This window comes from Mercurialis annua, linkage group LG1-X (assembly GCF_937616625.2).
Source record: "Mercurialis annua linkage group LG1-X, ddMerAnnu1.2, whole genome shotgun sequence".
NCBI classification, from domain to species: Eukaryota; Viridiplantae; Streptophyta; class Magnoliopsida; order Malpighiales; family Euphorbiaceae; genus Mercurialis; species Mercurialis annua.
Window position 1 is genome coordinate 10,788,414 of NC_065570.1, and position 25,532 is coordinate 10,813,945.

General features: G+C 34.6%; 2 protein-coding genes across 2 annotated transcripts; one reads left to right on the top strand and one right to left on the bottom strand.

Moving 5' to 3' along the window:
- Window positions 1–18,232: 18,232 nt before the first annotated feature.
- On the bottom strand, window positions 18,233–18,682 carry LOC126661965 (chaperone protein dnaJ 49-like). Its single transcript, XM_050355869.1, has one exon. The coding sequence runs from the start codon at window positions 18,680–18,682 to the stop codon at window positions 18,233–18,235; it is 450 nt and encodes a 149-aa protein (XP_050211826.1).
- An 832-nt stretch (window positions 18,683–19,514) lies between these two features.
- Window positions 19,515–25,512, top strand: LOC126668339 (uncharacterized). Its single transcript, XM_050361563.2, has 7 exons — window positions 19,515–21,287; window positions 21,496–21,586; window positions 21,979–22,136; window positions 22,829–22,880; window positions 22,957–23,030; window positions 23,554–23,647; window positions 24,481–25,512. Exons 1-7 carry the CDS (start codon window positions 19,704–19,706, stop codon window positions 25,257–25,259), a joined length of 2,832 nt encoding a protein of 943 aa, XP_050217520.1. The 5' UTR covers window positions 19,515–19,703; the 3' UTR covers window positions 25,260–25,512.
- The last annotated feature ends 20 nt before the right edge of the window (window positions 25,513–25,532 follow it).

Sequence of the window (25,532 nt, forward strand, 5' to 3'; positions counted from 1 at the left end):
TTGTTCAAAGCGCATAGTTCAATGACCGCAGGGTTTTTTTAACCCGTTTATGACACATTAGCAAAAATCATTAGTGCTATTTACACCTAAAAACCTAATTAAAATAGTAACATATTAATTAGTAAAATATGGTTTAAAGTTTTTAATGAGCAAATATAAAAGAAACAGTCAAAACAGGTAACTTCCATCTCCTAGAATCTGTTATACTCCCATCAAGCAAAGCTCTTGAATTCCCTTTGGCGTAGGATCCAATGCACTTCAACATAAATACCAAAAAAACTATATTTCTCTGTAAGCTCACTCTCATTATTATTATTACTATTAACCGTTTCATTCCCTTTTTTTCTTTCTTAAACAGCAAATTCCAAACAAAGAAAATATTTCACAACACAGCAAAAAGTTGGTGGTTTTATATCATTATATTCCTTAACTACATTCCAATCTTCTTATTCTTCAGCTTCTTATTCACTCTCTCCCTCTCTTTTTCTTGTTCTATATATAATATTACAATCACATTTATATTCCATGTTCTCTAATAAAATCATGTCGAATTCTGAGTTATTTCTCGTTAGAGAATGTCGGGAAGAGACCGAGTTTGATTTCTTGCTTAAACCCGTCGCGGAATTTCAAGATCAAGAACTGGAAGAAAAGAATCAAGAATGGTGCGAGTGCAAAGAGTCTTGTTCTTCTTCGTCTTCTTCTACGGAATCTATGTCAGTTTCTTTGGAAGATCGATCGAAGGTAATAATTAATGATGATGACGATGACGATGATGATGGATTCAAGACTCCGGAATCTTTGGATCATAAAATCCCAGTGATCAAAATATGCCCGCCTGCACCGCGAAAAACCAAGATTCTATCACCATTTTCGACGAAAAGAAAAGCATCATCAAATGTACGTAGAAATTTACAACTTGATCTATGTCGTGAAGTTGAATTACTGTTCCCTAGGCCTGTTCTTGCTGATTTTTACAACAAAATCAAGAAAGCTCGAAGAGATCCGGCAAATTAACGCTACGACGTATAGATATTAATTTGGTAAGGCATATATAATTAAACAATGTTTTGTAGAAATCTTGATTTGAATTCTTTTATTAAAAAAAAAATAGTTGTAAGTGAATTTTTACATTAATTTGATTTGATTGCTTCTTCTTGAATTCTGTCTCAAAATAGTATTGGTTGGTGTTGTAAAGTTAATTTATTTAAAGTTTTTTTAACAGAAGATCAAAGATTTAGCCCTAAAGAAAGATGTAGATGTTGATTTTTTCCCTACTTTATTGAATCTTAGGCTTCTTTTGTGCTCAAGGTGGTTTGCTGTTCTAAAAGATAGAGAATTTATTCTTGGAAGCTTGAATAGAAAGAAAGATATTTCTATATTATTTTTTGTGAATTTCTTTTTTTTTTTGAGAGGAAAATTGCACTTGCATTAATTAATGAATCAACGATACAAGTTCATTGACGGGGAACGGAATTTTCCTATTAATGTGTTATATGCATTTTTAGCATATTATTTATTTTCTTTTTTTGCATTTTTAATTTATAGATGGAGAACCATACGTTTGCAGTAAAACAAAATAATAATTTGAGAATTTTGATATTGATGATTACTGTGAATCTTCCAAATTAAAATTATATGTACGAATCGGATTTCAGAATTTTTTGTTTAAGCAAATATATCTTATAGGAACTTTGTTTATCATAGAATTATGGAGTTCGTACATACGAGAATAGTCCATCGTGAACTGTATTTAGAAAGTAAAATTCATCACATTTAATTAAATAATATCTTTGGAAATATATAGTAACAGTTAATTATTATTTATTTTTGATCGGGTGTGCTAGCCGGACACTAAGTTTTTTGCACCTTGTTTCTAAAAGAAAAATGGACTTAAACAATAATCTGTTTTGTGCAAGCAATTTCTGAGTTTTTTTTTCATTTAGGTATAAAGAAAATAATAAATTTAAGATTTCATGATGATAAATGGAATTCTATAGTAGATCTTCGGTCATCGTAAGGATCTGAGCGCAATGTTTTTCAAAAAAAAAAAGCCTGAGCGCAATGTGTGACGATAAAATGGAACAAAATAGCTATTTAATTTTAATAAAAATATCTTTAAAAACGCCCATCCTGAATCGCCCTTTTAAATATAATATGATAACTAGGTAATGTAGCCTAACAATAAAGACTCTCTCCCATAGGTGGAGGTTTTAGCTTCAAACTTTCACACTCACATCTTAAAATTTGATCTCTTTGGTTCAACTAAGAATTTCTCCTTAAAAGACACAAATGAGTTCCATTGTTAATGTGGTGATATTAAATATTTATCTGTTAATACTTGAAACTGTAACAGTCGATTACCATCTTTGCAAAATAAAATATAATCTAATATTTATAAATTACCAATATTGTTTAAATATGCACCTTTCACTTTCAATTATATCCATAAATACTACATTAACTTTTTTTTCATTCAAAAAATTTCAAATTATTCATTTTAATTTTTTTAGTGTAGAAACATGAATAAATGATCAGTTTACCTCCTTAACTTGTCACACAATTTCAAAAAGTCCAAAACTGAAAATCCGTATTACTTATACTCTGAATTTGTCCAAACCAGCTCAAAAAAATGCCTTATGCTGACGTGACACTTTAATTGGAGAGTGAGTTTCATGAAAATCACAATTCATTTTAATTAATCATAATTAAATACTCCCTCCGTCCCACAAAGATAGACCGTTTGAACAAATACGGGAATTAAGAAAAAAGTAGTTAGATTAGTTAAAATTAGTTTATTTATGTACTTTTTCATTTTTAGCCATTAATAATTTTTTAAATAAATAAATAATATATTGATGACTAATTTTTGTATTGGTGTATTTTGCATTGGTATTAGAAAATGACATTTATTTCATATTGGAATATGGAGCAATTAATTAAGTTGAAGATAATAATGTACATTTATTAGGGGTAAGTAAGACTTTTAGGTTTAAAATTATTAACCAAAAATAGAAGGTGGTCTATAATTTGGGACGACCAAAATAGAAAGGTGACCAATTTTTGTGGGACGGAGGGAGTACTAGTTAACTATCATTAAACTCTAATTAAACTAAGGACCTTCTTGAACTTTTTTCCATTTTTTTATCAATTTCTTTTTCGATTTCCGGCGAGGAGAAGCTCCTCTTCCTCACTTGAGAAGAGGAGATGTTGTTCATTTTCTCATGTGAGGAGCAGCAGCTCCTCATATCTCTACTCCTTGCCTGAGGAGCGAAGAGAGAATTTTCCATGCCCAAAGGCGAAAAAGGGGATTCGCCGAACTTTCCTAGCTAAATCCGAAACCTTATTAGGATTCGGCAAAATCCGAAGATTAAGCTCAAAGCACATCGCCGGAGATCTGATCACGCGGAACTGGAATAAGATCTGAAGACTAAATATTCGGGATTACCTTCCGAAACAGAAATAAACTCGTATCTGAGAAGATCATTATATTTAGAAATTAATTCTTTAATAAAATTTTAGTTGAATAAGGAGTTACCTTCCTATTTAAAGTCTTACTAAAAGAGAATTACATTCTTAATCAAACTCGTATAAGGTATTCATCATGCACTATATAAAAACATGAGATAATACCTACAAACACAATAGATTCAGCAAGAAATATATGTTGCTCAAGTCTAAACTGACTTAAACATCAGAATGATAATCCGATAACAACCGTCCAATTGACCATCTCTTTTTTGTGGGTTAATTATATATAAAATCACCACCTTTACACGAAATTGCAAAAATAACACGACCTTTAAAACGTGGCAATTCAAGGCACCACCTTTCATTTCTTTTCAAAAATAGCACGGGCACATTTTTAGTGGTGTTTTTGCTGAAGTGGCATGACACGTGGCACTCTCATTGGGTGTCCAAATCAGCAAAATTTTATCTAAAAATGTGCCCGTGTTATTTTAAAAAAAAAATGAAAGGTGATGCCCTGAATTGCCACGTTTTAAAGGTCGTGTTATTTTTGGAATTTCGTGTAAAGATGGTGATTTTATATGTAATTAACCCCCTTTTTTTTTGCAGATTCAATCAAACGATTAAGAGTTCAGATTCCATCAGTAAAGAATGTGAAGAACACAAAAAAATTATTAAAATGTAAATTAATTCAAAATAAATAAAAACAATCTTATGAGATATAATATGATGAGATATAAACAATCTAGAGCCCTTAGTTCATTTTTTATTGATTCGACTAAAGTGTCTAATATTTGATCTGCTATAGCGATTCAAATTAAAGTCCGAATTTAAAATTATTTATTTTGATTACTTTTGAATCTTGATTGTAGTTGATATTGATGTGTTTCGAGGCTATACTATAGACAATTTCCACCGCTAATCCATCGTCGATGGACATTACCGATGGATTAACCTCGTCTACCAACCGATTGGGTAAATGCTTATTTTTTTTAGTAGTGTACATAGCCTGGTTTTATATGAAAATTCATTTTTTCATTAGATTTCAGCACGAGTATAACTTATCATGAGCGAATTAATCCAAATTCCTCTAACAAAAAAATATTCAACTTTTGTAGTATACTTATCCTCCAATCAAGCTGCTCATTATTAGTTTTTACTTACAAGTTGCTTGTTGCGGAAGCTCAATCGATTACGCTAGCGAATCACGTATTGTGCTAAATAATTATACCGGAAAATTCCCAGGAAAGAATGGTGGGTCACAGGCGGACCACTTAAGTACCAAACTCCTTAGACAGAATTTCACACGATATAAATAACTTCACAATATATAACTCCAACTAGCCTGAGCGTTAGCTAATAAATAAACAATAAAGAGAACACCAACCTTTTAACGAGGTTCAGCCAGAAATGACCGGCTTACATCCTCGGGCACTGCCCAAAATACTCCACTAATTGTTTGTAACAGAATACAAACTAGAGAGAGAACCAACTAAGCCTTAGGAGTTGATAAGGCTTGTTGTGGGATAAGTTTCAATGGGTAGAGAAGACTCCCTTTTATAGGCTAAGGAAGTCCTCACCCTTCCACTCCTAAGCAATGTGGGATTTCTACACTATATGTATATAGCTCAACAATTACAAGTCCCTTTTCTAAACAATGTGGGACAAGTCTAAAATGAGCCATATCCAACAAATCTCCACCTTGGCGAATTTTCTCTCTACCATCTCGGACTATCTTCAATAGTACCTTCAACTGCGCTTCAAAAGCGCCAACTCTCAACTGTAACAGTCAAGTACCAATGTGGGATGATCCCACTTCAACGCTCTCCCTCACGCATAGCATGACCGAGCAGAGCAACCAATCCCCCCTCACGCATCGCGTGGGCCGGGCCACATTCAAATCTCAAATATTGAGAACACTAATCAAATTCAAACAATGTTTGAACTTGACTGCTTTCACAATCTTTGTCATCATATGAGCAGGAGTTTCCATGGTCAAAATCTTCCGAAGTAGGACTCCACCTTCTTCAATAACCTCTGGCACCAAATGATATCGAACATCAATGTGCTTCGTCCTTGCATGATGAACTTGGTCCTTCTCTTCAATTTCCAATTCACCAAACAACCCATGAAGCCAAATTGCTTCCTTAACAGCTTCTGCACTTGCCATGTACTCTACCTCCATGGTAGACAAAGCAACTATTGGCTGCAAGGTAGACTTCCAACTAAACGACGCCTTTGCTAGTGTAAACACATAGCCCATAGTCGATCGCCGTTTATCAACGTAGTCCGAATCATTGTACCCAACTACATATTGACCATCTTTCTTATCCTGCCCAAATATTAGACCAATATCCACAGTATTCAAAGTATACTGTAGAATCCAATTTTCATCTCCAGCCACCTTGAGTCCATCTGGCTGAGTCGAATTGATTTCCCCATCCAAGAATCCATGTAAAAACACTGTTTTTACGTCCAATTGAACTAGTTCCATATTCAAATTTGCTACTAAGGCCAACAAAATTCTAATGGAAGAATGTTTAACAACTCGAGAGATAGCCTCAATTCCTTCCGTCCAAACGTAGCTTTTAGCTACCAACTTTGCCTTATAGCCAATATCATTCTTGTTCGGAAATCCTTCTTCATATATCCAATTACAGGGACGTAGTCCCTCCAATAATCCTTGAGTTGCAAGAACCGTCAAGAATTTTCCACCATCATGCCCCAAACGCCAATGCCAAAGACTGATTTCTTCTAGCTCATTATCATCACTAGAAGCAACTATAGCTGACCCAATAATTGCATTACCCTGATAGTAATACAAGTTATTGTTCTTCCGAATTCCTTTCATGACAACCTGTGCACCCGAGAATACCTTCATAACTCCATTTACTGTAGTCACAACAAAGCCCTTTGATTCTAGGACTCCTACAGAAATGAGCTTCTTCGTCAAACTCGGTACATAGCGAACATCTTCCAGAATCCTTATTGACCCATCATGGTTCCTCAAGTGAATTGAACCAATTCCTTTGGTCAAACAAGGATTGCCACTTGCTGTGTAAACAACTCCACCTTCTAGCTCTTTGAAGTCAACAAACAATTCCCGATTGGGACACATATGATGACAACAACCCGAATCTAGAAGCCATTCAATAGGAGTATTTACCGATGACACAACAACCAATGAAAGATCTGAATCTTCGTCGTCACACTCAGCTACATTCGAAGCAAACTCAGCTTTTTCTTTATCAGTCTTGCCTTTATTCTTCAGTTTGGGACAATCCCTTTTCCAATGCCCTTTCTCTCGACAAAAGGCACATTCATCTTTCTCTGGTCGGGATTTTGATCTCCCTTCCTTTCCAATTGTTTGGCTTTTCAAACGGCCTCTAACAATCAAAGCTTCTGCTGCACTACTAGTATTTTCTTTCTTATCTTTTCTTCTCAATTCATAACTATATAATGCAGCGCAAACTTCGCTAAGAGACACACCAACCTTCCCATGAAGTAGAGTAGTTTCAAGAAACTCAAACTCTTTAGGAAGTGATCCCAACAACATCAAAGCCAAATCTTCATCATCAAACGTCACATCCAAATTCAACAAATCGGCTACTAATTGGTTGAAATTTGTGATGTGCTCATTCATAGTAGTACCTGGGAGATACGTGAACCGAAACAGCCTTTTCTTCATGTGAAGCTTATTCTGACTGTTCTTTTTCAAGAATTTCTCCTCCAATGCTTTCCACAAACTACTTGCAGATGTTTCCTTTGAGAAAGGATATTTCTGCTCTCTGGAAAGACATGACCGAATGGTACCACATGCTAAACGATTGATGCTACTCCATTCTCTCTCATCAACATCTGTTGGTTTCTCTTTTTCAATAGCGACATCTAGACCTTGCTGAAATAAAGCGTCTAGAATCTCACTTTGCCACATGCCGAAATGTCCTGTACCATCAAAAATCTCCACCGCAATTCTTGCATTTGACATTGCCATTCTTCCCGAGGAAGAAGCTATCAATGTGGACAGACTTTTGCTTCCAGACATTTCTGCTCCAACTTTTATTTAATAGCTAACCGATATGCCAAGGATAGAACCTTAGCTCTGATACCAATTGTTGCGGAAGCTCAATCGATTACGCTAGCGAATCACGTATTGTGCTAAATAATTATACCGGAAAATTCCCAGGAAAGAATGGTGGGTCACAGGCGGACCACTTAAGTACCAAACTCCTTAGACAGAATTTCACACGATATAAATAACTTCACAATATATAACTCCAACTAGCCTGAGCGTTAGCTAATAAATAAACAATAAAGAGAACACCAACCTTTTAACGAGGTTCAGCCAGAAATGACCGGCTTACATCCTCGGGCACTGCCCAAAATACTCCACTAATTGTTTGTAACAGAATACAAACTAGAGAGAGAACCAACTAAGCCTTAGGAGTTGATAAGGCTTGTTGTGGGATAAGTTTCAATGGGTAGAGAAGACTCCCTTTTATAGGCTAAGGAAGTCCTCACCCTTCCACTCCTAAGCAATGTGGGATTTCTACACTATATGTATATAGCTCAACAATTACAAGTCCCTTTTCTAAACAATGTGGGACAAGTCTAAAATGAGCCATATCCAACATTGCTGATTTTTTTTTATTTAATCCGAGAGCATTCATCATCATATATGTTTGCTTGCCTTGGAAGACTTTTTTTGAAAATCATTGGAGGCTTATATAGCTTATAGCTTGGCTAGGCTTGGGATAGTGCTAACCTTTTTTATGCTAGTATTAATTTATTTTTTCAGAAAATGTTTATTTCTTCCTTCCGGTTCGAGACAAAAAAATTAGAAGAGCTCAAAATAATAATTTTGAATAAAAACAAAATTTACAGTTTGTCAATTTTGAATCAATTATACGTACATTAATTTGACGTACATCATTCTTAATAGTCAGATACGTAAAATGATTCAAAATTGACAAAATGAGATGCTTTTGTTGAAAAACAAATTTAAACTTTTTAATGATTCAAAATTGACAAAATGAGATGCTTTTGTTCAAAAACAAATTTAAGCTTTTTCAAGTTAAACGCACCAACTAAGCCTATATTAATTTATTTTCACACTAGTTGTGTGACAATGTTGCAGAACTTACTCCACTTCTGATTAAAAACTTATATTTTAACTATCCTCATCTCCAATTTCAGAATTTATAAATATATTTTTTAAATTTTAATCATTCAAATCATTTGAAGTACAATGACTCAAAATCATTGTAAAAGTAAGGCACGTATATCCATTATTATTTTCTTTTTTTTAAACGTACAATGTTTGGTTTAAAAAGCCCTACTTCAAATACAAATAATCACTAGGCTGAAGATGAGATCGTGATGGCTCTTTTAACTTGCAATTGGACTGACTCCATCTATTGGTGTCCTAACATTTTGAAAGAAATTCTATATGCAGGGAATTTCTTACCTTAGCCGAATTAAAATTTTATACATTAATTCAATCAATTAAAAATTTAAAAATATATGTATGTTAAATTATAAATATACTATGAATTTTAATTCTGTCAAAAAGAGGGTCTATTTTACTTTTAAGAAAAAAGGTTTGAAAACGATCACCATGTTTCCACCGAAATGTAAATCCGACCCTAATAATTTTTTAGTTGTAAATGTAGAAGTAGGCTAATTTTTGTTGTGGTTTGTCCCACATTGGAAATGAAGTGGAAGGTGGGGCCTCTCTTCACCTATAAAAGAAAGCCCACTTTCCACTTCTAAAGTATCCCATCTTCTTTCTTTCTTAAAGCAAATTAGCCTATTACTCCTTAGGTTTCGGTTTGCTTTCTCTCTCGAGTTTGTATTTTGCTACAAATAAATAGTGGAGTATTTTTGGCAGTGCCCGAGGATGTAAGCCGGTTCTTTTGGCTGAACCTCGTTAAAATTCTGGTATTCTCTTTATTATTTATTTAGTAGCTAACGTTTAGACTAGTTAGAGTTATTTATTGTGAAGTTAGTTATATCGAGTGAAATTTTGTCTAAGGAGTTTGGTACTTAAGTGGTCCACTTGTGACCCACCAATCTTTCCTGGGAATTTTCCGGTATAATTATTTAGCACAATACGTGACTTGCTAGTAGTAATTGTTAAGCTTCCGCAACAATTGGTATCAAAGCCAAGGTTCTATTCTTGGCGTACTGGTTAGCTATTAAATAAAGTTGGAGCAGAAATGTCGGGAAACAAAAGTTCGTCCACATTGATAGCTTCTTCCTCGGGAAGAATGGCAATGTCAAATGCAAGAATTGCGGTGGAGATTTTTGATGGTACGGGACATTTCGGCATGTGGCAAAGTGAGCTTCTAGACGCTTTATTTCAACAAGGTCTAGACGTCGCTATTGAAAAAGAGAAACCGGAAGACCTGGATGAGAGAGAATGGAGTAGCATCAATCGTTTAGCATGTGGTACCATTCGGTCATGCCTTTCCAGAGAGCAGAAGTATCCCTTCTCAAAGGAAACATCTGCGTGTAAATTGTGGAATGCATTGGAGGAGAAGTTCTTGAAAAAGAACAGTCAGAATAAGCTTCACATGAAGAAAAGGCTGTTTCGATTCACGTATCTCCCTGGTACTACTATAAATGAACACATCACAAATTTCAATCAATTAGTGGCTGATTTGTTAAATTTGGATGTGACGTTTGATGATGAAGATTTGGCTTTAATGTTGTTGGGATCACTTCCTGAGGAGTTCGAGTTTCTTGAAACTACTCTTCTTCACGGGAAAGTTGGTGTGTCTCTTAGTGAAGTTTGTGCTGCATTATATAGTTACGAATTGAGGAAAAAGGATAAGAAAGAAACAACTAGTAGTGCGGTAGAAGCTTTGGTGGTTAGAGGCCGTCCAGAAAGCCGAATGAAAGGAAAGAAATGGAGATCAAAATCCCGTCTAAAGAAAGACGAATGTGCCTTTTGTCGAGAGAAAGGGCACTGGAAAAGGGATTGTCCTAAACGGAAGAACAAAAGCAAGACTGATAATGAAAAAGCTGCCTTTGCTTCGAATGTAGCTGAGTGTGACAATGAAGATTCAGATCTTTCATTAGTTGTTGTGTCATTGACAAATACTCCTACTGCATGGCTTCTAGATTCGGGTTGCAGTCATCATATGTGTCCCAATCGGGAATTATTTGTTGACTTCAAAAAGCTAGAAGGTGGAGCTGTTTACACGGCAAGTAACAATCCTTGTATGACGGAAGGAATTGGTTCAATTCACTTGAGGAACCATGATGGGTCAACAAGGATTCTGAAAGATGTTCGCTATGTACCGAGTTTGACAAAAAATCTCATTTCTGTAGGAGTCCTAGAATCAAAGGGCTTCAGAGTGACTGCAGAAAATGGAGTAATGAAAGTAATCTCTGGTGCACTAGTAGTCATGAAAGGCATTCGAAAGAACAATAATTTGTATTACTATCAAGGTAGTGCAATTATTGGGACAGCTGCAGTAGCTTCTAGTGATGATAAGGAGCTAGAGGAAACCAGTCTGTGGCATAGGCGTTTGGGGCATGCTGGTGAAAAATCTTTGAAGGTTCTTGCAACTCAAGGATTGTTGAAGGGACTACGTTCCTGCAAATTGGATTTCTGTGAGCATTGTGTGAAGGGTAAGCAGACAAGGGTGAAATTTGGCACTGCGATTCACAATACTAAGGGTATTTTGGATTATGTTCACTCTGATGTGTGGGGCCCTTCCAAAACGGCATCAATGGGAGGCAAGCATTACTATGTTACCTTCGTTGATGATTTCTCTCGCAGAGTGTGGGTGTATACTATGAAGTCGAAGGATGAGGTTTTGGGAGTTTTCCTGACTTGGAAAAAGATGGTGGAAACTCAAACCGATAGAAGGATCAAATGTCTCCGAACGGACAATGGCGGAGAATATACTAGTGATCCTTTTATGAGAATCTGCAAAGATGAAGGCATTGTTCGACACTTCACAGTCAGACATACACCACAACAGAATGGGGTGGCAGAACGCATGAACCGAACATTACTGGAGAAAGTTCGGTGTATGCTGTCCAATGCTGAGTTGGACAGAAAGTTTTGGGCTGAGGCTGTAACATATGCTTCTCACCTCATTAATCGCTTACCATCATCTGCTATTGGTGGCAAGACACCTATAGAAAAATGGTATGGAGAACCTGCTAAAGATTATGATTCTTTACGTGTGTTTGGTTCCACTGCATACTACCACGTAAAGGAATCAAAGTTAGACCCAAGAGCAAAGAAGTCACTCTTTCTGGGAATCAGCCAAGGAGTGAAAGGCTATCGTCTTTGGTGTCTAGAGACAAAGAAAATAATATTTAGCAGGGATGTTACCTTTGATGAGTCTGCCCTGTTAAAGAAGGTAACATCAGAAAACATACAAAGTGATGGTACTTCACGGCACGTGGAGAACACTCCAAAACAGGTGGAGTTTGAAAGAATTGTTGACCCAGTGAATGAAGAAGCAGACATGGAAACTCCTACGGAAGAGGAGTCAGATGAAGAAGAGGTTCAAACCCAAGAACCTCCACAACAACATGAGTCAATTGCATTAGGGAAGGGTAAACGGACAAAGAAACTTCCCGCTCGCTATGCTAATTTGGTAGCGTGTGCATCTTCAATTACAAATGATGAGCTTCCTTCCACTTATCGGGATGCTGTGCAAAGTTCAGAAGTAGAAAAGTGGAAGAATGCTATGCATGAAGAAATGCAATCTCTTCATAAGAATCAGACTTGGAAACTGGCAAGTCTGCCGAAGGGAAAGAAGGCAATTGGATGCAAATGGGTATATGCAAAGAAAGAAGGATTTCCTGACAAGGATGATATTCGCTATAAGGCAAGATTGGTAGCTAAAGGCTATGCTCAGACGGAGGGAATTGATTATAATGAGGTATTTTCTCCAGTTGTCAAACATTCCTCCATTAGAATCTTGTTGGCCTTAGTAGCACAGCTGGATATGGAACTAGTTCAGATGGATGTAAAAACGGCGTTTTTACATGGGGACTTGGAAGAGGAAATCTACATGACTCAGCCAGAGGGATTCAAGGTTGCTGGTAAAGAAAAATTGGTGTGCAAACTTGAAAAATCGTTGTATGGATTGAAGCAATCACCAAGGCAGTGGTACAAGCGATTTGACAAGTTTATGTTGGGGCAGAAGTACACAAGAAGCAAATATGATCATTGTGTGTATTTGCGCAAGCTACAAGATGGATCCTTCATATATCTTCTCCTTTATGTTGATGACATGCTGATAGCTTCGAGGAATAAAGGAGAAATTGAGAAACTGAAGGCTCAACTCAGTCAAGAGTTTGAAATGAAGGATCTAGGTGAAGCCAAGAAGATTCTCGGTATGGAGATAAGTAGAGATAGAAGTTTGGGAAAACTTTGTTTGTCTCAAAAGGAATATTTGAGAAAGGTGCTAAAGCGTTTTGGTATGAATGAACAATCAAAACCTGTTAGTACTCCGCTCGCTCCTCACATGAAGCTGAGTGAATCTCTATCTCCAAAGAATGATGCGGAACAAGATTATATGACAAAGGTTCCGTATGCGAGTGCTGTTGGCAGTTTGATGTATGCTATGGTGTGTACAAGGCCCGACATTTCGCACGCAGTTGGGGTGGTGAGCAGATACATGCATGCACCTGGAAAGGAGCATTGGCAAGCTGTAAAATGGATTCTACGGTATATTCTGAACACCGTAGATGTTGGTCTAATATTTGAGCGGGACGAGAAAGATGGTCAAAGTGTTGTTGGATATTGTGATTCGGATTATGCGGGTGACTTAGATAAGCGGCGTTCAACAACAGGCTATGTGTATACATTAGCAAAGGCGCCGATTAGTTGGAAGTCTATTTTGCAGTCAACAGTTGCCCTGTCTACCACAGAGGCAGAGTACATGGCAATTACAGAGGCTGTTAAAGAAGCAATTTGGCTTCAAGGGTTGCTTGGTGAACTGGGAGTTGGACAGAAGCATGTAGAGATACATTGTGATAGTCAGAGTGCTATTCACTTAGCAAAGAACCAAGTTTACCATGCAAGGACGAAGCATATTGATGTCCGGTATCATTTTATCCGAGAGGTTATCGAAGAAGGTGGAGTCCTACTTCAGAAGATTTTGACCACGGAAAATCCTGCGGATATGTTGACCAAAGTGGTGACAGCAGTCAAATTCAAACATTGTTTGGATTTGATCAGTATTCTCAGAATTTGAGATTTGGCGCTTTGAAGCGCAACGACAGGCACTGCTGAAGATAGTCCAAGTTTGTAGAGAGAGAAAATTCGCCTAGGTGGAGATTTGTAGAAGTAGGCTAATTTTTGTTGTGGTTTGTCCCACATTGGAAATGAAGTGGAAGGTGGGGCCTCTCTTCACCTATAAAAGAAAGCCCACTTTCCACTTCTAAAGTATCCCATCTTCTTTCTTTCTTAAAGCAAATTAGCCTATTACTCCTTAGGTTTCGGTTTGCTTTCTCTCTCGAGTTTGTATTTTGCTACAAATAAATAGTGGAGTATTTTTGGCAGTGCCCGAGGATGTAAGCCGGTTCTTTTGGCTGAACCTCGTTAAAATTCTGGTATTCTCTTTATTATTTATTTAGTAGCTAACGTTTAGACTAGTTAGAGTTATTTATTGTGAAGTTAGTTATATCGAGTGAAATTTTGTCTAAGGAGTTTGGTACTTAAGTGGTCCACTTGTGACCCACCAATCTTTTCTGGGAATTTTCCGGTATAATTATTTAGCACAATACGTGACTTGCTAGTAGTAATTGTTAAGCTTCCGCAACAGTAAAAATGACCTCAACTTTTTCAAATTTGAGGTTTCTACCCATGTATAGACAGAATTAACTGACTATATTAAACAAATCACATGGATGAATATATCAGACTCTTTTAGATTGATCAATTGTCATTGTCTTAAATAATACATAAAAGTTCATAGAAGTTATGGACATACATATGAGAAATCGAACTAATTCCAAAACCTTAGAAGTTTATGATCATTCAATTTGAAAAATTGCATGAGCTTCAAAACTGTGTGCGAAAATTAAAACATTACAGTCCCAAAAAAATTTGTTTTGTTTGAGGACTTAGTAAGCCAGGAACTCAAAACGTTATGTTTGAGGACTTAGTAAGTTTCTATTCACGTATTAATCATCTCTTCATATAATTTACTGTATTTGACGTGGCCATAATGTTTAAATTGAAAATTTTTAAACTATTTTATATTCTTCATTCATAAGTCATGGATTGCGATTTTGCCATAAAATTTGTTTTTCAACCGGAAACTCATGATGTTTACATAGATACTTATATAGTTATAGCACTATTAAGCTAAGCGGTGCGTTATAACTTGTTTCAGTATTTTCGGCACATTAACAGATCCATTGATAATTTTGTAGATTTTTAAGAGATTGTTTTAGCAGAATATTTAATAGTTGTTGATTCCCAACTAATAATGTTGGTTGGGAATCCATCGTTTAACAATAGTGTTTTTAGCGCCATTCTTTCCGACAAAATATAAATATTGTATGTTAAATATTGTGGAGATACTAGGTATTTATCTTGCATTCATGTTCTTAAAAACATAATGTGATCTTTATTTCTAATGGGTTAATTGCAAATTAATACACAAACTTTACCCCAATTTGCAATTACAACACGAACTTTAAAACTTGGCAAATTGGTACACCGATTTTCATTTTTTGGCGAATTGATACACCGAACTGGAAAAACACTAACGTGGACATTGTCATATACAGCCACGTGTTGTTGTATGATTGGTCGATGTACCAATTTGCCAAAAAAATGAAAGTTGATGTATTAAATTGCCAAGTTTCAAAGTTCGTGTTGTAATTGCAAATTAGGAAAAAGTTCGTGTATTAATTTGCAATTAACCCATTTCTAATTGATGTGTATTAAATGCAAATTTTAAGATGTATTAGAGGCTCATATGATTTTCCAAATTAATATCTTCAAATAGAAAATATCCCAATTGATATAGCATATGTAAAGAATGTTAGTAGTACTTAGAAAATATCCCAATTGGTAATAGTATATGGCCTATATGTCGCCAAGATTACAGTTTTGGTCCAAAGCTACTCTGTCACCAATTCTGATCATTCTATAATTATTGATGCCTATAAACCCAAACCACTCAATTTCATATACCAATTTATTGTGATTTTTTTGGGTTTTCTTTTTTATTACAAAACAAAATATGGGGAATAATGATCATCGTGTCCCTCATTATTCAAATAATGTTTGACCAAACCTAAAAAGAAAAATAAAAACAAAATGCATGCATATGTAAATTGGGGAGGGACTTCTCTAATTTTAGTAAAATCCCAACATAACTTAGCTGGCAAAATAATATAGGTAGTGGAGAATTCATGTGATTCCATTCCCACGTTCATCATACTTTTCTACCAAATCATTTCAATTCTAAGAGATGTGATCACATCTATCAATCTATTTAGTCAAATCAATATTTAATAAGCATGTTTATATGGCATTGCAATGTTCGTTTGGAGGCATATGTAGTATAGAGATAAATAATATCATTTAAATCAAAAAGACTAAACAATTTCAGTTTTTATGATATTGATAGAGAAAGTGAGATATTATGTTTTCTGGATCATTATATCTTATATTTATTCTATTTTATCACAAAATTTAAATTTATTTAAAATTTAGATATTGTATTTTAAATTTATAAACAACAATACATGAAATTTTGATGGTTTTAAAAGAAATAGTATTGAGAAACAATTTGTATAAAACTTGTGGTGCATCTATTTGCGTTAAGGGTTATGGATATGTAACTGTTTAAGATATTATTTTACCGTCTTTTGCGAAAATCATTTTTTATATACATCATATCGTTAGTCTAACGGAAAAGTTATTTAGTGATTTGATGTCAAATATTTTAAACTTATCATATTATATTTCTTTTCTTATATTAGTAATAAATACTGAATTGTTATGTCATTATATTTTTATTTTATTTTATTTTGATGCTAGAAAAATGAATTTAAAAGCTTCAAAATATATTAAGACAATTTTCAGTTGTTTGTAAATTTAAGGGATATTAAATTCTGTAGGACACTAATCTTTTCTCAAATTAAAAAAAGGTCACTAAACAAATTTTGTTATAAAATGGTCACTGAACTATATCTTTTGTTACAAAGAGGGTCACCCATATAAAACGTACTGTTTTCACGCAAAAACACAACATTTGTGCTTACGTGGCAAATCAAAATTACAAAAACGAACATAATTCACTGACCATTTTGCAATAAAAGATATAACTCAATGAATTTTTTGTAATTCACAGAAAGTTTAGTGGTCTTTTTATAACAATAAAAATATTTTTGCAACTAACGGTATAGTTTAGTGACCATTTTATAACAAAAGTTTGTCTAGTGATCTTTCTATAATTTGAGGAAAGCCTAATTATCTACAGAGTTTAATATCCTAACTTTAAGATTAAGTGCCAAAATCAAAATAAAGAATGTTACAATTAAAATTAAATAATATTAAAAATTTAGTACTAAATTAATTTGAGAATATCACAAAAATACCACAAAAATGGCTCAACATTCCATACATTGTCACCTAACTCCATTATTTATCATTCCTACCACAAAAACACAAAAATTTACAACAAACACCATTCCATTAAAAAGATGACACATGGCAAGCATGACATTATCTTAATAAAAAAGAATAAAAACAGCTAACACATGTGATTTGCGTGTCAGAGCGCGTCAGCGCGCGTCATAGCGCGTCAGCACGTTAGAGCGTCAGCCAATAGCACGCAAGCATCAACAAATTATAGACACAGTTTTGTAATATCATCAGATACTTCTCCGATACATCTCTGAGATATCATTGATACATTCTCCAAAAAAATAAAATTGACAGTTTTTTTATTTATCTTTTAAAAATATATTTTGATTATATATCGTATTTTATTATTCCTGTATATTTATAAATATAAAAAAATCCACAAAATTATTCAAAGAATATTTACAAAAATTAGAAAGCGAGTTCAATTAAATACAATAAATAATTATGTATCAATAATGTATCAAACAAATATATGTAAAAAAATCACAGTGTGTAAATTTAGTAAAAATGTATAAATTTAGTAAAAACGTATCTATCATGTATCTATTTAAATACATTTAAAAATATATCTATCGTGTATAAATTATGTATCAGCGAATTAAGTACATTTAAAAAATGTATCCATCATGTTTAATATTTTCTTAATAAATATCACGTATAAATTATGTATCGGAGATGTATCACATATGTATCTGAGATGTATCGCATACGTATAAACATATATGTTTATAAGCTTTCCTAAATATAAAAACGAACCATCGAATTAGTCAGTTAATTCAATTAATGTATCAAGTATGTATCTATCATGTATAAATTGTGTATGAAAGATGTATCAGAAACATATTCGAATTACAATTTAATGTAGTCGATTAGAATTAAATAAGCACTAGAAAATAACATTAGCAACAATAAAACATTCGAAATGCACTATCTAACATTCAAAGATTACAAAATTAAACTCAATTCATTAAAAATAAAATTAGATATGTATCGCGGATGTATCAAAAATGTATCAGAGATGTATCCGCTCTATTAATAATTTTCTAACGCTGGTCTCCATTTAATTTGTTAAGACTCACTTTCTCGAGAAAATGGCAAGACTCACTTTTTTTCATTTTTTAACTATCACTCTATCACTAATTGCAGCTCATGATCATACAATGCCTTCTTAGAAGGATTAGAAAACACCATCCAGGCTTCAGATACAAGCCGAAAAGCCAGCTCAGCAAATGAAAGCCTATTCCTCGTCGGATTCAACTGCAAAGCTAATTTTCTGTACTGATTCGCGACGAGTTTCATCGATTGACTCAGTCTTGAAATCTGTAATATCGCATAATAGTCGTTGTTATTGCTTCCCGTGTTGTAGTTTATCACTCTTAATTCTCCGGCGAGGAGCGTGTCAGCTACGGCGATTATTTGGTCGGCGAATTTGAGTAATCTAGGGTCCGATTCACGCGCCCGGATCGCGAAGCTTTTAGCTCCTTGAACATCGCGTGCTGTTAGTAGCTTCTCTGATATCGTCAACCACTGTTCCGCCTCTATTCTGTAACTACCACCGCCACCGACGCTGTCCATTTCTCTCTCTAATTTTTATTACTTTCTCTAATTTTTATTACTTTCTCTCTCTACTTTGGGGATTAGGGTTTGGGGAAAAGGAAGAAGATGAAAAGGATGATGGGTCAATTTTTTTATTGAGTGGACGAAATAGCTCCGATTGGAGAGCTCGGTGGTGGAGAATGATGAGAGTAGTGGTGGTGGAGAATGATGGTGGTGAAGGATAGGATAATGGAGAAGAAGAAATAAATTATGAAGAAAAATGGTCTACTGAATGTTACATAGGTGAACACGTGTAAATTTAAGAAGAAAGTGGTGGTGGTTGAAAATAAATGAAGAAAGTTGGTGATTATGTAAATCAAATGGTGACAATGAAAATAGAATCATTAAAATTGTAAAGTGCGAAAATAAGAATAGTTTTTCTTGTTTTTCTGTTATTTTCTCAATTAATTTTGATAGATTTTGTTGGATCTTATAACATTATTCACATGATATCGACAACTCAAAAATTAGATAGGTCTGTCGTGCATTTCAGGTGGACTTATATATATTTTTATATAGTTGTATTCATATTAGATTAATTAATTTAAAATTTAGCGGATTCTGATGAAGATAACCGACCGTTGTTTGTTGTTGTCAGATCGACACTCCTCCTTTTCATTGAAAAACAATAAAAATTAAAGAGTTGAATATAAAACTTTTACTTATTTTTGTAAATAACTTGAAAAAAAATGTTTTCTATACTTTCCTCATTAAAATGTAATATATGATCTCAAAAATAAAAAAATAATGTAATGTAAAATATAAAGACTCCTCTTTGACCGTTTCCTTTCCTAAAAAATACCCAAATAAAACCCAAACATAACGGCAAGCATTACTTACCTCTCCCTTCTTTTCCTCTCCTCCCCCAAAATTATACAAACACTTTCAAGAAAACAACATTTTCTTTTCTTTTCTTTTCCTTTCTTTTTTTTTGATTTTCTTTTCTTCTTCTTTTTTTTTGCTGTTTCATTTCCATTTTCTCACACTCCAAACAATAAAAATGCCTCAAATGGAGCGCAAGAAAACCTTCACAATGAATTGGGATGCTCTCGACGACCACGACCACGACGTCGACGATGATCATGATCGTTTTTTTGAGACCTATGATCGTCTCTCCTCCTCTGTCTCCCTTGACTTAGCCTCCTCCGCCTCCGATGAAGACGACGATTTCGATGACCCTCGTGTCTCCTTCGCCTCCGCCATGTCCTCCGTTTCCACCTCCGAATTCAGAAACTACACCGCCCCAGCTTCTGTTTCCGCCGCCGCAATGTCCCCAGATTACGATATCTGGATGGCGGCGCCTGGATCGATCAAAGAACGTCGGAAACGTCTGTTCCAAGGCATGGGGTTATCGTCCGAAAAAGAGGTGCTTACAGTTTGTAGTAAAAAAGACTTAACGTGTGGTGCTTCTGATAATAAAATTTCAAACGGTCATGTTTCTCATGACGCTAACGGCCATGTTCATGCCGGAGAATTACCGAAGCAAGCGGCGAAAGCCGCTTCGCCGGTGCCAATGAAGGTACTGCTCGTACGTTCCAGGTCTGGTAATGATATAGCCTCATTTTCAGTCGAAAAGAAACGAAAAGAAGAACTACTCGGAAACGTTTCGAAACAGCGGTTAACTCGAACATCTTCGATGATAATTGTGTCGCATGCTAGAGTATGTTGTTATCAAGATTCCATTAGTGTTTCACCTAAGACAAGGAGCATGAGACAGAGTGGCAGCTTAGCTCCGATGTTGTCGGATAACAGATTTGGCGCATTTTTCTTGATAAAAAATTTAGATACGGGTAAAGAATTCATTGTTAATGAGTATGATCAAGATGGTATGTGGAATAGAGTGAGTGATCTTCAGACAGGGAAGCAATTAACGTTGGAAGAATTCGAAAAGTGCGTCGGACATTCTCCCGTTGTTAAGGAGTTAATGCGGAGAGAAAACGTCTCGAGGATGAACGGGGAAGTTAGCGGTGACGAAAGAAAAATTACCGCGAATTCGTACTTGTCGAAGAGTTTACGAGTGAGCAAGAGACGAGGAGCTGCGTTGTTGAAGAACATAAAAGGCGTGGCACATTCTATGACGATGACGGGTTTGAAAGGAAGTGAAAAGGAACGAGAGACTCATTCTCCGACAGCGGAATCTAAATCGAAATCGGGGTGGATGAAGGTGCGACAGACGGGGAAATCGTATAAGGAATTAAGTGCATTGCATATGTGTCAAGAGATTCAAGCTCATCAAGGGTCAATATGGAGTATTAAGTTCAGTCCGGATGCTAAATTTTTAGCTAGTGGAGGTGAAGATAGGGTAATTCATATATGGGAAGTTCAAGAATGTGAAATTATGTCACTTAATGAAGGAAATTTACCTCAACTTCATCCGTTCTCAAATACACCGAATCTTTGTGAGATTACTCCATATTCTTCTGAAAAGAAAAAGAAGAAGAAAGGCTCTTCTAGCCGGAAAATCAATCCCATACCCGAATATGTACATGTGTCCGAAACCGTGTTTTCGCTATCGGAAAAACCTGTCTGTTCCTTGGCAGGCCATCTTGATGATGTTTTGGACTTATCCTGGTCTAGATCTCAGGTTAGCTATCTCAACTCTCTATGTTGCACGGAAATTTATCGAGTTTTCTATTTTACCATTTTCGTTTTTATCAAAAACTCTAAAATTCTATATATTTATAAACTATTTTTATAAAAAAAAATAGTGTTTCTTTCCGTTTGTGTGCTACATATGAGACAACAAATACAATTTGGGTTAGCGGAGAATTAAATAATTGTGATTTATGCAGCAATTGCTATCATCTTCAATGGACAAAACTGTTAGATTGTGGGACATGGAAACGAAGAGCTGTCTCAAGTTGTTTGCTCATAATGATTATGGTAAGACGATGAGATATTTGCAAAGTAATTTTGAGGGGTTAAATAATTTCGCAGTTATTCAATTATAACTCTATACGGACTCATTAAGCCATAGCTCAAATGGTATAAACGCTAAGCAGTAAGCTGCTAGGTCGTGGGTTCGATTCCTCCCAAAAGCGCTCCCTCCTCCCTAAATTATCAAAAAAAAAAAAAACTCTACACGGATAATTACCGAATTATAAAATATTTACTAGTACTTTTTATAAGCTGGTAATCTTCATATAAAAATCATATAACATAATAACTCTTTTCTTTATTTTTTTTATAATTTGTTAATTGTTTTGTAAAAAAATTATAGTGATAACCGCAAAAACTCTGAAACCCCAATTTAATTGATAGTTTTGGTTTTATAGTAACTTGCATACAATTCAATCCGATGGATGACAACTATTTCATAAGTGGGTCACTTGATAACAAGATCAGAATATGGAGCATACCTGATAGACAACTTGTGGATTGGACAGATCTTCATGAAATGGTCACTGCTGTTTGCTACACTCCTGATGGCCAGGTTTATATATATTCATCTTTGTACTTTGCTTCTGCTCTATATAGTGTCAATTGAAAAAACAAATTAGGGTTAATTGCAAATTAAATCACGAATTTTACCCTAATTTTACAATTACAACACAAATTTTAAAATTTAATAATGTCAGTAGCCAACTTTTAACTTTTGACAGATTGGTACACCGATCTAAAAAACATTGACGTGAATATTGTAATGTACCGTCATATATCGTTGCATGATTGGTCAGTTTATCTATTTGCCAAAAAATGAAAGTTGGTTGCTGACATTGTTAAGTTTCAAAGTTCGTGTTGTAATTGCAAATTAGTGTAAAGTTCGTGATTTAATTTGCAAAAAATTATGAAATTTTTATAATTACAATATAAACTTTAAAATTTGGCAAATTTAATAACTATTTTTTATTTTTTGGCACATCGAAACATCAAGCTATTCTCGGTTGGAAAAACGCTAATATATTTGCCGGTGTATATTACAATGTTCATATCAACATTTTTTTTCAACATAAAATAGCCCGGTATTTTGATTTACTAAAACATGAAAATTGTATTCTAATTGTGAAATATGCCAAATATTCGTGATTTAATTTGCGTTTAATCTACCCTGAAAAAAAGTGTGTTTAATCCATTTATATAATATACTCTATTGATTATGAGTCTTTATTTTTTTGTTGATTGAAGGGGGCTTTAATTGGTTCACACAAAGGAAGTTGCCGATTGTACAATGTTGAAGGTGTGAATTTGAGTCTGTGTGATATTGTGATTCAACTATTTATTAGATGCAAAATTCTGATGATATTTAGCTTCAGATTGCAAACTGAATCAAGCGGAGCAGATTGAATTACAGCACAAGAAGCGAGCTAAAAAGATCACGGGTTTCCAGGTAATTTATCTTCTATTATAGGGTTACATATATTTCTGGTTACGAACTATAAACTTTTTACACAACGGTTACTGAATTATAAAAGGTTACCAAATAGTTATCGAACCATAAGTTTTCTTTTAAAAAAGTTACCGAGTTATAAAAAACTGCGAAGTGATTACCGAGTATAGATTTTTTACAAAATGGTTACCGGTTTTTTGATGCAGACAAGATAAAATTAAAGATGTATAATCAGGCATCACGTCGGTAATCATTTTGTAAACATATAATTATTTTGTAATTATTTTGCATAAAAGTACAAATTCAGTAACTATTTATTACTTTTTATAATTCAGCCATCATTTTATTGAAAAGATATTATTCAGTAATCATTTTGATATTTTTTAAAATTCGATAACCATTTTATAAAAATATTATAATTTAGTATCCGCCAAAGTAATTAACAGTCTGTTATACTACTACTTTATGATTTGTATTTTAGTATTGTGTAGATGCTAAATTGACAAACTTCATATGCATATAGTTTTGTCCAGGTAATCCATCTGAAGTTCTTGTTACTTCCGCCGATTCCAGAATCCGCATTCTGGATGGTTCTGATGTCGTTCACAAATTCCGAGGTACACCTCAAAATCTATACCAATGCGTCTCCTCTATTCCAATTTTTTTAACTGAGTTGTAAATAAGATATAATCAAACTAAAATAATAATTTAATACGGTTAAACAAAAAACCAAATTTCATTAGTATTTATAAAATAATAAAAAAAAGTTCTAGTATTAAATACTCATTGCATATTCATAGAGGGAAAGTTGATATCTAAAAATGCCTTTTGGTATATATTAATAGTTTGGTGTGGTCAATTTAAAAATTTCATATCAAAAATTGAAACACACAGATTTAACCAAATTGTCAAAAAAAAATATTCGTAACCAAATTTTAATTTACCTTATCAAATTACAAGTTTTGTTTAGTTCAGTCGGTTAATTCAGCGGTACCGGAATATTACACACCCCGCTCAAATAAGATCCACTATTCTTCAAATGTAAAATATTATGGGAGTACAAATCCATGATGACCCGTTTCAGAAAAATATTTGTTTTCATATTTGCAACTAGGTAGTACATACACTTCATCGTGTCCCGTTTCGATTACGTTTCGGACATTTGACATTTCAGAGACGAAATTGTATCCTTTATATAGGAAATTTTAAACTAACACTGTTTCACCGTATCAGTGTCGTTTGGAAGTATGCACATAAGATTCTTACATTGAAGTATTTTGTTTCTATTTTTGAAAACGCTTTTGAAATTTCAAAATGCTATATTTATAATTTTATATTTCTATAATAATGTTGCTTCATTGTTTTTTTTTGTCCATTTTTATGTTTTTAATTACTGGGTAACATAATAGGAACTCGCTCCATGGTAATAAGAAAATGTTTTTGGTGACAGGTTTTAGAAATATAAACAGTCAAATATCAGCATCATTCAGTAGTGATGGAAAATACGTAATATGTGCAAGCGAAGATTCACATGTATACGTATGGAAGCGCGACGAGAGATCCCCGAATTCCAAGACCAAAAGCCTAATCAACAATCGATCGCACGAAAACTTCCAATGCAGAGACGTATCCATGGCGATACCATGGCCCGGTTCTATAAAAGGCGATCCGCCATCCCTACAACTCCATTCCAAACGACACTCCAAACGTTTAACAATCTCGCAGACACCTTCATCGTGCGGCTCCCCGACAAAAGAAGACGCATTATCGCTCAGTAGTCGGAGATACTTTCCGCCTTCTGCGACGGACTCTATGCCTCGAGAAGAAGAGATTTCTTCCGCTGGAAATAGTAAGCGACAATTGCCACCTCTACCTCTACCGAAGAAAATTAACAACAACAACAACAATCATCTAGAAAGAACGCTATCGCCCGAAGAAGACCCTGCTTCCATTTCGCGGTCAGATTCTGATTTCGGTGATTCGTTTAGTACTTCAGCTTCTTCGTCAATAAGGTACGGTGATTCCCCGTCAATTTCCGCAGCTCCATCTTCGAATTCATCTTGGTCTTCGTCGTGGTCGTGGTTTGACGGAGGAAGTAGCCACGGAAACCAAATTCACGCAACGGCGTGGGGTATGGTTGTAGTGACAGCTACACTAGGAGGTGAAATTAGAGCTTATCAGAATTTTGGTTTGCCTCGTAGGATTGGTCGCCAATCAAATTTGTTTTGAGAACTTGTGTATGCAAATTTGGTTTTTGTATTAGTGAAAAAAAATACAAGCATTGGGCAGGATTTTTGTGCATGGAAGAAATTATTGAGAAAAAACCAATTTGTTTTTATATAGATGAGAAAGAAGAATCAAAACTCAGACTCGTAGATGGAATCGAATTTGTGAACAACTTTGGTTTTCTTCAAGTGTAATCAACAAGATCAAAACTAAGTCAAGTCAAGTGTACAAAGTTAATATTATTTTTTAATAGTTATTCGTTAGCTCTAGTTTATG